Source organism: Manihot esculenta, chromosome 2, assembly GCF_001659605.2.
Source record: "Manihot esculenta cultivar AM560-2 chromosome 2, M.esculenta_v8, whole genome shotgun sequence".
In the NCBI taxonomy this organism is placed as follows: domain Eukaryota; kingdom Viridiplantae; phylum Streptophyta; class Magnoliopsida; order Malpighiales; family Euphorbiaceae; genus Manihot; species Manihot esculenta.
The window spans coordinates 24,430,559-24,444,601 of record NC_035162.2 but is presented as its reverse complement, the minus strand read 5'-3'; the positions used below and the strand labels follow the sequence as shown (position 1 = coordinate 24,444,601).

Below are 14,043 nucleotides of genomic sequence, written 5' to 3'. Positions count from 1 at the left end.
GTAAATTTTTTCACTCATTTTAAATGATTAAAGCAATAAAATGAAAAAAAAATATTTTTATTATTTTTTAATAGTTAAAACTTAAAATTTTCGTTTGATTAGATTTTCATATCCCATAAATTGTTCAAGTGAACGACTTTAACGATACTCATAAAAAATGATAATGAAAAATTTTGAAACAATTCCAAATCTTAAAACAATTTTAAGAATTGAGAAGTAAAAAATTATCGACCGTTAGGTTTCAACCTTTTCCGTGAAATTCTAAAGGCTCTTCAAAGTAATTCTTAAATTCTAATGACTTTTTATATTAATTTCTTAAGGTTTTAGTCTGATAATTGTAATTAATTAATTAATTAATTAAATAAATTATAATTATAGCTCAGTTTTATAATAAATATGCTATATGAATTTTAAAATAAAATTAATTTTTTATTTAATTTATTTAGGCATTGTAATATTTGTAAATTATAATTTTATCTTTAATGTTATAAAGTTTATATGCGATCAAGTCTAACTTGATTTGATTTTTTATTTTACTTTTTCATGTTATTCTTTATATGTAGTCCATTAAATTTAAATATATTAACAATAAAAATTAATTGATTAATTAATTAATTTGAAAGTAAAAAATATTATTTAACAATATGATAAAATTATTTAAATATTTAAAATATCAATAATCATTTGATTTAAACTTTTTAATGTATGGTTTCTTAATATAATTAATATCATGTCATCACTAATATCTCAATTTAATAATTAAAGCATAAAGTTGTTTGATATGTTAAATTATATTAATTTTTTTTAATAACTATTGACCAATTAAATGAAATTTTAAATTTAATTTATTAATTTTATTATACAGTGTGTAAAAATTTCATAATCAATATTAGTAAAGAACAAATGAAATATTTCTCTGATTAACTTAGAGTGATAAATCTTATCTCAATCACATAAACACTTTAAGAATAAATCACCTTCATGCCAATTAACCTAATCACTCCAGCTCCTTCTTGTTTTTCTGTTGATATGCTGAGATATATCAATTGTTGATGCCATTTGTATTAGTTTGTCTGAAGTTCTTGGTACCATTTGTATTGGTTTGCCAAATTGTTTATAGATGTTAGTAATTAAAAAGAGAAGATCTTTTGGATGAAGAAAAGGCTATGTATGAGTATTATGCTGCTCTTTACCCTTAGAAATAATGGTGAAGAAGGAACTATTTTTGCTATAATTGAATTTTTGAGAGTAAAAAGTGTTTCATTCAACACGACATATTACTTGAATCTAAGTAGGTAAAAAGGCTAAAAAAGATTAATGGAAATATTTAGGAGTACTAAGCATAAAATTTTTATCTCTCTGACCAAAAAAAAGTTAACAAAAAGAGTAGATTATGGTATTTATAAATAATAGGGAATATATTAATTGGGTTTAAGAATTATAGGATTAACTGATCAATTTCTTAAAACTTAAGGGACTAAATAGTAATTCTCTCAAAAAATTCTCACAAAGACAATGGCGTGCCCATCTCCTGAAGAACTAGAATTAGTTTATTCGAGCAGCCAAACAGCACTCGCATGTCTACGATAATCCTTATCTTTCACTCTCTCGGCAGACGGTAGTCCACTCACAATTCGCATAGCGAGACGAAAACCACTGGAGTGGCCACAGAAAAACCTCTATATCTCTAATCACCTGTAAAATGGCGAAGGGAAAGAAGGAATTGCTATCTAAAGCGCCATGGAGAGGCGACGATGACGGCGAAGCCGACAAATTCAAAGACGCGAAGCTCAAAGTCACCAATCAGCCCGGCTCCACTCCTACCATGCACGTCCCTCGCAAAAAGAATAACAAGCGCGGGTCCGATGGAGCTGACTCTGACTCTGAAGATCCCCTCGAGCTCGACCCCGAGCTCCGCTACAGCTTCCAACGCAATTTTCAGGTTGTTTGCTTTACCTTTTCCCTTATTCTCCCTAATTAATTATCTCTTTTGTGTTCTTTTGGTCGCTGATTGACGACTGTTTCCATTTTTATTTGTATTTTTATATTTTGCAGTTTCTTCAGAGAGTATTTAGCATTGACACCGTCGTGAAGCCTCTTCCACCTGCTATGGCATATAACGTTTCTCGCAATTTGAGCTTCTTCACCCGAATCTTTACTCAGTTCTTTGGTGAGTCTTTTAATTCTCTTGTTTTTTGCTTTTTGTTTGTAGCTTGGAATATTATTTATGGAATTATTAACCCGTTTTATTGAGCAAGCAACCAATTTAGAATTTTTTAGGTTTTTTCCCCTGAATTTTGTTATAATTGGACCATCCTCTGTAGAACAGACCTCTTTTCTTTCTATACGTGAGTTTCAGCTCTCTGCAAACCCCCATGTTTTTGGGTATCCTAGAATTTCTAACATGTCCTTTGGGACTATAAAGATTCATCTTTTGTGCACTGCCTTAAAAATTTTATGAAAATAGCATTAAGTGGCCATTTCCTTTTATTTTGGATTTTTCTATATGAGAAGTTATAGCATATAACATTGTTTCTATGATCTAAACCTAGATTGTGTTGTTGAAAATATGCCATTAGCTTTGAAAGTCCTAATAGGGTAATCCTCTTTTAAATCTGAGTCATTCATCTCTTAAAGATAGAAGTATCCATGTATTGGATATTCCTTCATGAATGACGAATGATTATGCAACAATTTCAATTTGGATTCTTGTTAAGGCCTTACAATGTTCTAGACAAAAAATTGATCCTCCTATGATCTTTGTACAAAGATATTTTACGCAGTTGTTTCGATTATGTGATTGCTTTTGAAATAAAATTTTTGTTTTGACTGACTGCATTTATTAGTGCCATTAGTATCTTCCATTTGCAAAGTATTTTATCAGAACTTGAAGTTCTGATCTCTTCATTATTAAATGCATTGCCACTTGGTTTGAATTCGAGTACTAGTCGATCCAATGTACTTAAAAAAAATCATTGCTACTTTATAAGTAGAGTAGGAAAATGGAGATTTTTTACAGTGAATGAACTGATTTCAATGTTATTTCAGTGACCCCTTGATCAGGCCATTAACTTGGTGTAATCTTTCAATGTTTAAAATACTAGGTACATTGGGACCACACGCCTTCAAGGCTTCAATTAGTTATCCATAAATTATTGCTCAACCGATCTAATATTGTGACTTCCCATGGCGATGAAACCATGGTGTCCAGTTATTTAAGAGCTAGTTTTTACTTTCACCCATATGCTGGTGTAAGTTTTTCTTTTAATTGGAATTTGCTGGTGCAGTTAGTTAACCCTTTAATGTTGGTATAGTTGGTGCTGTTAATCCTTTGACTGTTCTGAATCAAGTTGTAAATGTATTTAAGCTCCCATCATTTACAAACTGTAAGTGCTGTAGCTGAAAGAGAACCAGAATTTCACATTTATGTGCTTAATGTTTTCAAAGGAAAAATTTCGTGCTCATAGTCTTAGGTATAAAATATGACTTGAACTTGAAGTTCTGATCTCTTCATTGTTAAATTATTGCCTCTTGGTTTGAATTTGAGTGCTAGTCGGATCCAATGTACTAAAAAAGAGTGCATTTCTACTTAAGTAGAGTAGGAAAATGGAGATTTTTACAGTAAATGAGCTTATTTTGATGTTGTTCCAGTGACCCCTTGATCAGGCAATTAACTTGGTGAGATCTTTCAATGTTTAAAATACTATGTACATTGGGACCACCTGTGTGCCTTTGAGGCTTCAATTAGTTAACCATAAGTTATTGCTCAACCAATCTAATATGATCGCTTCCCATGTTATGAAACCATGGTGCCCAGTAATTTAAGTGCTAGTTTTTACTGTCACCCATATGCTGGTGTAAGTTTTTCTTTCAAATGGAAATATGCTGGTGCAGTTAGTTAACCCTTTAATGTTGGCATAGTTGGTGCTGTTAATCCTTTGACTGTCCTGAATCAAGTTGCTAATGTATTTAAGCTCCCGTCATTTACACACTGTAAGTACTGTAGCTTAAGGAGAACAGAATTTCACATATATGTGCTTAATCTTTTCAAAGGAAAATTTTCGGGCTCATAGTCTTGGGTATAAAAATATGTCTTGACCCCTTGGTTTCATGATGTAAATCTTCTTTGATAAAATGACTCTCCCTGTCAAAAATTATTTTAAGGGTCGGTTAAGCCTTGTTAGTGGTTAATTTTCTTTATATGCTTCATTTTCTTAGTTATTTACATTGTTAAGTTGTGATTTGTTTGTAATACAGATCCTAAAGGCATTGAAAATGCACAGAAATCACTTGGATTAGGGCAGGAAGAGAAAGCTCGTCGGGTCCGTTGAGAAAAGAGTGGTGCTTTCTTCCTTGCAATTGTAATATCGACTGTAACTGGATTTTTGTTTTGCGAAGAATGTTTTCTGCATGATTTGTTTTCTCTAAGATTCTAGAATACAGCATTTTAGCCATAATTGGAAAATTCTGCGCAGAGAACCTAAATCTCAGGGTAAAATTTATTCTTAAACTTTCTCCTACTGACGTTTATAAAATTCCTACAATGACATCATGCACAAATTCATAGCTAATTAGAGTACAATTTTTCTAAACATGCTATGCACCTAACGAATTCACAGGACTTGTTTTCTTCTTGAATTTTCATTATATTATCTACAACCAGAATCACTGTCTAATGTCATGACAGATTAATCACATCATAAGCTATGTCAAAACCAGAACTGGTTGCACATGCATTTGCAATGTCAACTTCAAAGGAGTTTTTAATTCTTGATGTTACTGCTACAATAAATCTTCCATTAGCTTTGGCTATCTGACTCAAAGAATGCTGCATCGACATCAATTCTTAGCCTGCCTGTCCTTAACAAGAGCTTCTATAAATTTGTTGGCAAGAATGAACTTACAGAATAATTCATCGTCATTATTATTGTTATTATTATTATTTTGTTGTCAATTTTCTTGTTCAATAGCTTGATTCCGAGCTTAAAAAAAAATTGGACTTTTTAGGTTTAATTTAAACTTATTTATCAATTAGGGGATTGACCGAAGCATACTAAATCCAAGGTACAGACTTGAAACATCTAAGTATGCACACTCAGGCTTTAAAAAAAATTATTTTATTTTTAAAATTTTTTAATTAATATATTGTAATAATAAATGTTTTAATATTATTTATGATATAATTTTTTTATAATAATAAATATTTTAATATTATTTTAATATATTAATATAATAACATTATAATTAAAAATATTTATTATAAAATATTTACAAAGAAAAGTGCAAAAATCACTATTGTTGATTATACTGGGATTGGACGTTTACGGGGAGTTCTAAATCATTATTGTTGATTAAATTGGACGTGTACGGCTATATGAGAGCAGCATAATAAATTATAAATTTAATTTTCATAATTTTAAATATTTATATTAATTAATTTATTTTTTTAAATAAATTATAAAAAATTATATTATAAATAATATATAATTAATATTATGTAAATTTATAAAAAAATTATTCAGTTCCTATTTAATTTCAGTATGACAACAGTTAAAAGAATATGGGATTCCCAAATTATCTATTATCTTGTAAAAAGGAGGGGAAGTTTGCGGCTTGAATTTTCAGTTCTGACAGAATTTATTTAGGAATTCCCAACTTGTACGAGTTGGACATGGTTTCAGGTTACAGCATGCTCCCAAAAAAGCAGCTTTATATATATATATATATATATATATATATATATATATATATTTGTGCAATATCTGCATATTTAAAGAACTTTATTTTCTGTGTTTCACTAGGCTATTTTGTGTATAGTGAATATATGAGTTTATGGATTACAGTTTTGAGTTCAAATTTGTTCATAGTTGAAGTTGATAGCGTTAAACGGAGTTTAGCGAAATTTTTTTTTATATTGATAAGCTAAAATGGATGCTCACAATTTTATTAGAGTCTTTTATATATGATTATTTTTGTATTTGAAATTTTATGTCTAGCCGTTTTTCTTATGATCAGTTTTTCTAAAAACAAAACAAAAAAAAAAAAAAAATCAATTATCAATTGTGCTAATGGTTGAAAAATATAAAAAACTTGCTGTCTAATTGAATGCACCTCATAAATACAAGCATTGAATATAAGTCGCTCAGTTTGTAACGTAGTTTTAAATGAGTAACAAACATAATAAATGAAGCCATCCAGAATTTCTGAATAGAAAATGATATCACCACAACCAAAAAATTTAAAACAAAGGCAACAAACACTACTGTCCTTTGGTTTCCAGGATACTACAGATACCTCTCTCTCTCTCTCTCTCTATGGCTCTTTAGGCCTTTTTTTTTTTTTTTTTTTATTATCAGTCAAACTCAAGTTCAAGATTCGCAAGCTGTTCTATATTCATAGGATAGACAATGCTTGTATTCCCATTGAAAGCCTTTCTCCCCATCAGAATGTTTACAGCTTCTGTTGGGTGGAATGCATCCCAGAAGATGTATTGTTCTCTATTCAGACAAGGTGTCTCCAATGGAAGACATGTTACTTGACCTCTATTTCTCCCTATGCCACAACATCCGCGGTCAACTATACTAAATCCTGCATTATAAACTATGTTAATAAGCTTAAAAGGGGTAAAGTATCTAAAATTTTATAAAGAACATGTTACATTTATTATAAAATAATATGGGATATATATGAAAAATCTAACATTATGTCGAGAGGTTGTGATACCATTTTAAGAAAATGAGTTGAGACTAACTCAAAAGTTAGTTTAAGAGAAAAAATATATAAAATTTATAAAAGATACAAATATATTACCGTGTCACAAATCAACGTGAATTTTAACAGATTATAACGAATGTATGAATGTATGTATGAATCATACCATAAGCTTGAGAATTGGCGAGGATATCTCGGAACATTCGTGCAATGTCGATATAGATGAATCTTGCACCTGTGAGATTGGCATTGAATTTGTTCATCATAGACTTGATATTTTCATTGAACGGCAGAACTAGTTTATTAATTTCTTCAGAGCAGAGACCTGCAGGGCTTCGTGCCAGGATGCTTGGGATGCATCCCATTTCCCCTAGTCCTCCAAGTATAAATTTCCTTGCTCCAAGATTGTAAAGGGTCTGTCCTAATTTTATCACACAAAAAGCAAATGCATTTGTTTTGTTAGAGATCTTGAATGTCTGAAATATGTTGAATTAAACTTCCACACTAAATACCTGGGTGAAATTGAAAATTCAGAAGTGAAAATGAAATTGGAATTGTTACCTTGAGTTGCTGAGTGTATTGTTGAACCAAGAGATCAGCATATTGTTGGGCATTGTATTGAAGCCTGGTAGGGTAGTTGAACATGAGATAGTTATTAAGGTAGTCATTGCTACCCATTCCCACAAAGAATATGCTCTTCCCAATTGCCCTACCCACATCCCTTGCTCCAACATTGTCTCTCATCTCATCAAGTGTATTCTGGAAGTTCCATATCTGTTGATTAAATGGTATGCGCCCCACCTGATCAAACCAAATCAATGTTATGCATATATAATTTATTATTTAAATTGGTCAACCAGATACACTACCGTTACTGACACATATTTGAAGCGTGAAAAACCATGTAAGATGTATAAATATCTTATTAATAATAAGCGACCAATTTAATTAATTTTTAAATTTAATTTGATTTTTTTAAAAAATTTTCTACAGTTTAATTTTTATATTTTTTAATTTAATTTTTAATATTAAATGAAATTTAATTTTTAATTTTTTAATTTTTTTAATTTTAAACTGAATCCATTGAATATTTAGATATTTTTTATTATATATAACTTTTTAAATTAATTGGAAATACTGGGTAAATTTACCCTTAAAGTGCTATCAATGTCTGCCACAGGCACAACCGTTGATGGGCCCAAAATGTCAAAGTTAACTAAGACAAGTACAGTAAATATCTACATGAAGATTCCTGCTCTATGGGGCAGATACTGGCTAGCTAAAGTTATACTCATCCATTCCAGTTTTTAAAAATTAATTAAATTAAGGAGTATTTTATTATAATTTAAGGGATTTAATTCTCTTAATTATCATATAAAAACTTTAAACTATAAATAAAAAACTACAGACAAAAATGGACGGCAGCATAAACGTTGGAGACCTGAGAGTTTATGAAGAAGAATTTTGTTATAAAAGCAAGAAATTAATCTTGGAGAATGATAAAAGATTGGGGGAAAATGAATGCAAAATTAAATATAAGTTGTAAAATAGAGATTCTTACAAAGTTTCTGCCAGTGATATCCAGGATTCCAGCAGCAGCAGAGGCATAGTTTATTCCATGAAGCACAGCGTCTCCATAAGCCTCAGAGTATGGAGGAATCAGAGGAAGTCCTAGCAGTTCAGCTGCATACTTTCATTAAGTTCAGGTGATGTTTTTCTTAATAATAATCCTAATTATATACTTAACCTTCTCAACATAGATTAATGCAACTCTCTCTTTTTTTTTTTTAATTCAAAAAAAGTGAGACAAAGTTTTATTATTTAGTTTTAATGGTATGGAGAAAATTAATTGGTCATTTAGTTTTAAAATTTATATTATTTAATTATTTTATTAAAAATAAAGAATAAATTATTTTATTAAAAATATTTTTCGTTCATGAAAAATAGAAAATATTTTTTAAATATTAATTATTTTTTGTAATAAATAGAGACTAAAAATAAAAATAAAGAAAATAGAAAGCAAAAGAAATGAAGAGAGAACCTATCTCATCAACCATAGTGCAGCCATTAGAGAAACGACCAGTAGGACCTCCATTGAAGTCAATACCATAAGGAAAATAGTTAGCTTTGGCAAGAGAAGCAAGGTTATTGTTGTTCCCATTGTCAATAAGAGAGTCTCCAAATATGAACATAGCAGGAACCATCTCTCTTCTTCTTCTTCCTCCATCATCTGGCCCAATTGGGTCTACGTTTTGGCCTGAACCTGCCCTTAAAACCATGGCAAACACAAGCAACGAGCAAGCTCTTGTGAATATAGCCATCAGGGTCACTGTCAACAGAGAGAGAGAGAGAGAGAGAGAAACAGCTGAGATATGACAAGGATTTCTAATGTAAAGAGGCTTGTGGGTTCTTTGCGAGTGTCATCAGAGGAGCTTTAATAGCCAGGCTATGGTGGGTGGTTGAGTGAAAGTAAATGCATTCAGCTGTTCTGTTTCCTTGCAGTAACTGCACTTTGATACATTTTGCACCCAAAGGCAATATATATATATTTAGACCTGATCCAATTCAAGATATAAGTGAAATGAGATTTACTAGTTTATAAACTGAATCTAAATAACCTTTTCACTATATATATATATATAACTCGCGATTTTCAAAATTATTTTGTGCTTATATTTTTTTTTAAATCACTAAATTATTTATGTTATTTTTTATCTTTAAATTATATCATTATAATATTTAATGGATCATTAGTTTAATTATGAAAAATTTCTCAATTCTTGTATTAGAGGAAAAGTTATTAGTTAATCTTGATTTTGAAAAATATATTAAAATATTTTAAATTTTTTTTAAATACTATTTGATGATCGCTGGATTTCTTCACCCCGGTATAAAGGCCAGGCCCATGAAAACAGTTCATGATCCGAAGGTTTCAATATTCCTCTCGAGAGCCAGGTCCAGCCCGCTCAGTCACAGGGCCGGACTCCGCCTAGACTCCTCAATCAAACCGGCCCAAGCCTCTCGGCCCAGTAATCAGGCCCTCACCAGGCTCAACTTCAGCCCTACCATTCAACCCAGCCCGGAAAGGGGAAAATGACCAAGATGCCCCGCTGGTAGGTCCTTCCGCATGCGTATCAGAGGAGAATCATACGTATTAGAGGAGAATTAATGGCCGTTACGCGTGGAGCAGGCGCCTGACACATCCGTACAAACGGAGCTAGGCGACAGAAGACAGCTAGCATTGTGGCAGCGAGACAGATATATATATCACGGTAGAGGCCACACAAAGGGGGCTCTCATCTTCTTCTTCTTTCTCCTTCCTGGACACCATTTTTATTCTTTCTGTAACCCTTGCCTAAATATATTACTCTGAGCCATAAAATTTGACTTGAGCGTCGGAGGGCCTCTGCCGGGGCACCCCGGTAGGCCCCTGACCATTCTTTCTTATTTTACAGATCCTTTCACCAGGTAGAACATGGAGAGACCCATCAGGGAGCCCAACAAGAAAGGACCCAGAAGAAAACCAGATCTATCATGGACCAGGAAGAGGAAAATATTTATCAAATGGCGCCGTTTGTGGGAACGAAGGGGACCTTTTCGTCATCGGAGTTCCTAAATCCACCCATTGAGATCCACATGGAGGTATGAAAGCTTATGCGAAAAAGAAAGCTGGAGATTTACAGTAACCCAGCTGAAAAGAAAGACCCAGCTGGTTTAAGAATATCTTGACAGCCTTTTAATCTTCATTTTCCTACCCTCATTGTTTATTTTAACATTTATTGAATTTTATTACTACTAACTTTTTCTTTGAGATCTGACGAGGTGAAACTTCAGATCGAAATGCTTGTCCCTGAGTGAGTGTAGATTTTAATCTTTTTTGTAAAAGGAAAAAAGAATGAGAAGTATATATATATTTGTTGAAGTTGTGAGGTCGGCTGTAAAATTCTAGGTTAGCAAGTTAGAGAGAGAATTAATAAATAAAAAATAGGCGAGGTCTGGCTAACTTTTCAGGTCGGATAAGGCATTACGTCGGATGAGACACGATTCAGGGCCATCCAACTCGGTTGCAGAGCAGCGCCCCTCAAGCATCGAAGCAACATGGAGACAATGAGAAATGAGACAATGAGAAATGATCAAACATCCGGGCTGCTCGAGATGGATGAAATCAAAGGTCGGTTAGGTTACGAGGTCGGCAATCCTTCAACCTCTCATTGAACAGACATGCGTTAGCACCAGGACGCTTGATCGAAGCATCGGGGAATCTGTATGGTCAAGCCCTTAGGTTGGACACCCAAGAGCTAGACAAGTTTCGGGAAAGTTTGAGCAGATAATCCAGCTGAAAAGAAAGGTTCATTATGCTAAAGAATGTTTTGATGGTCTTTCAGATAATTTATTTTAATATTTTTTAGATTTTACTATGGCTGGTTTTTCCTTTCAAGTCTAGTGAATATTTTCTGTTAAAAAGAAAAGAGGGCGAGTAGTATATGTATTTGTCGAAATCCTGAGATCTGCTATAAAAAAAAAAAAGAAAAAAAAAGAAGGAGGCGCCGACCTGAGGAGGAAGTTGCTAGTCTGGTCGAGCTCCAAGAAGTGAGGTCAGCGCGGCGCGGAAATGGGCTAATGGACAGACGATGTATCGATCTGATGAGGAAGTCGCCGGTCTGGTTGAGCTCCAAGAAGTGAGGTCGGCGCGGCGCGAAAATGGGCTAATGGACAGAAGATGCATCGATCTGATGAGGAAGTCGCCGGTCTGGTTGAGCTCCAAGAAGTGAGGTCGGCATGATTAGGTAGCAATCCGACCTTGTAGGTCGGCGCGGCATGACCAGGTAGCAATCCGACCTTGTAGGTCGGCGCGGCATGACCAGGTGGCAATCCGACCTTGTAGGTCGGCACGGAAAAGAACAATGTCGGGACTGCCGATTTCGCCGCCATCGATCTTGGGATGACCGCCGTCACCAGCGCTCCAGGGCACGAGTCCTTCGAATTTGATGTCCGGAGTACCACTCTCTCATTACCACCCATCTCTTCTCTGAGCAGCCCCCCAGCAACACCCTCGTCTTGCTTGACATCACTGAGATCTCTCTCCTTCTGTCCTCCGCTGATAAGAACTCTCTTCCGCCTCTCGACCCACCCTCGAGTCCTACGGCCAGGATTCTTAAGAGGGATTGGCTTCACAAGCACCGCACTGGGGTTACCGCTGTCGTCGCCTCTCTATTTATTTCCGACCATGTTTATAAATTTGCATCCCTGAGAAATCAGTGACTCCCGCGGCTGCAAGAGTTGGCGAAATCGCCAAGAGAGAATCGATTGCCGTGAACTGGGTAAGGATGGTCGACTTCCTGCGCAAGGCCCAATCGGAAGAAGTTATTTTGCTGCCATGAGCTAGGGGCAGGGTCCCAAACGACGTCGTGGCCATGGAAGAAGGGAAATTGTAGAAGATTCCCGGCTCTCTCTCGAGAGAGAAGGATAGAGAACAACTCCGGATCTCTGTCGATGAACAGAGAACCAAGACTCATGTGAGTTGACTGCGAAAATTGGGAGAAGAGCAATTTGGGTCCCGCAAGGGCTAAGGTTTGTTTTGTGGTCTGAAAGATTTGACCACCAAATTCAATGATGGTAATATCTGTCAAACAATCAGGGGATCGCCCCAGCTAGGAAATCCCAACCGAGAACAATCCTCTACAGCCATGACCACTTCCGAAGAACGGATCAGATGTCAATCACGCTTTGACCCCACGATCATGGTTCCTCGAGGACACAGAGGTACGATCCCATAGAACGAAGAATTACTATTTTAGTTTTTAAAATTAATAATATTTAGATAAAAATAAAACAAGATAAATGTAAAATAATTAATATATTACTCAGCAAATAAATAGATCAATAAAACAATAACAGCATAACTTTAATTATTATTTTAAATGCCCATAATATATATGCTCCAGGACCCAAATGGCATGCTTCGCATGTAAATAGTAAGACTAAGTTTAATATACCTCTATGACTCTATGAGTTCGGATATCCTGATAGTGGCTTATATTTTATAGATTGAAAAATCCTGGAGATATACACATGCAAAAATATTGTTCATTGCATCCCTGAAATTGCATGAGTTAATACTTGCATGCATCTGAAAGATGAAACCGAGTGACATGTGTGACATATTATTTATTGACGGATATTATTGAATTAACAACAAGCATTCTTGTTATATACGCTCTGTGCAAGCTCTTATTTTGCAGAAAAATTCAGAAAAATAAACAAGACCTCAGTTAGGCACAAAACCAGCTGAGATGACGAAGCGACAGTAAGGCCAATGAGCCTGAATCTTTTGCAAAAACCTCAAGAAGGCACAAAAAAACTGCCGGCGGGGCCCCGAGGTCACCCTGGAACGGCCGGCGAGGATCTTAAAGATGCCTCCCGGAGCATGAAGACCGGGATCCCCTAGAACTCCCGGGAAAACAAAACAAAAAACTGCCGGCGGGCCCCGAGGTCACCCCGGAATGGCCGGCGAGGATCTTAAAGATGCCTCCCGGAGCATGAAGACCGGGATCCCCTAGAACTCCCGGGAAAACAAAATAAAAAACTGCCGGCGGGGCCCCGAGGTCACCCCGGAACAGCCGGCGAGGATCTTAAAGATGCCTCCCGGAGCATGAAGACCGGGATCCCCTAGAACTCCAGGGAAAACAAAGAAGACCGGGATCCCCTAGAACTCCCGGAAAAACAAAATAAAAACGGCCAGTGAGGATCTTAAAAGACCTCCCGGAGCATGAAGACCGGGATCCCCTAGAACTCCCGGGAAAACAAAATAAAAACAGCCGGTGAGGATCTTAAAAGGCCTCCCGGAGCATGAAGACCGGGATCCCCTAGAACTCCCGGGAAAACAAAATAAAAACGGCCGGTGAGGATCTTAAAAGACCTCCCGGAGCATGAAGACCGGGATCCCCTAGAACTCCCGAGAAAACAAAGAAGACCGGGATCCCCTAGAACTCCCGGGAAAACAAAATAAAAACAGCCGGTGAGGATCTTAAAAGACCTCCCGGAGCATGAAGACCAGGGTCCCCAAGATCTCCTGGCAAAAGAAGACCTCAAAAAGATCTTGACAAAAGAAGACCTCACTAAGGTCCTAGCAAAGGAAGACCTCAATGAGGTCTTGACAAAAGAAGACCTCACTGAGGTCCTAGCAAAAGAAGACCTCAATAAGGTCTTGACAAGGAAGACCTCAATAAGGTCTTGACAAAAGAAGACCTCACTGAGGTCCTAACAAAAGAAGACCTCACTGAGGTCCTAGCAAAAGAAGACCTCAATAAGGTCTTGACAAGAGAAGACCTC

The 14,043-nt window shown here is 35.2% G+C and overlaps 2 protein-coding genes across 3 annotated transcripts; one reads left to right on the top strand and one right to left on the bottom strand.

The window, feature by feature from the left end:
- The first annotated feature begins 1,542 nt into the window (after nt 1–1,542).
- On the top strand, nt 1,543–4,428 carry LOC110609625. Of its 2 annotated transcripts, none has more exons than XM_021749345.2 (3): nt 1,543–1,942; nt 2,056–2,170; nt 4,258–4,428. In XM_021749345.2, the coding sequence occupies exons 1-3, from the start codon at nt 1,703–1,705 to the stop codon at nt 4,329–4,331; spliced, it is 429 nt and encodes a 142-aa protein (XP_021605037.1). In that variant the 5' UTR covers nt 1,543–1,702; the 3' UTR covers nt 4,332–4,428. The 2 variants fall into 2 exon arrangements, with proteins under 2 accessions (XP_021605037.1, XP_043807544.1); XM_043951609.1 differs by having other exon boundaries at nt 3,105–4,331.
- Nucleotides 4,429–6,074: 1,646 nt separating this feature from the next.
- LOC110609627 (GDSL esterase/lipase At1g71691) lies at nt 6,075–9,133 on the bottom strand. The gene is made up of 5 exons (XM_021749346.2): nt 8,753–9,133; nt 8,273–8,394; nt 7,273–7,512; nt 6,878–7,127; nt 6,075–6,588 (listed from the first exon to the last, which is right to left on the bottom strand). Exons 1-5 carry the CDS (start codon nt 9,030–9,032, stop codon nt 6,353–6,355), a joined length of 1,128 nt encoding a protein of 375 aa, XP_021605038.1. The 5' UTR covers nt 9,033–9,133; the 3' UTR covers nt 6,075–6,352.
- Between the last annotated feature and the right edge of the window lie 4,910 nt (nt 9,134–14,043).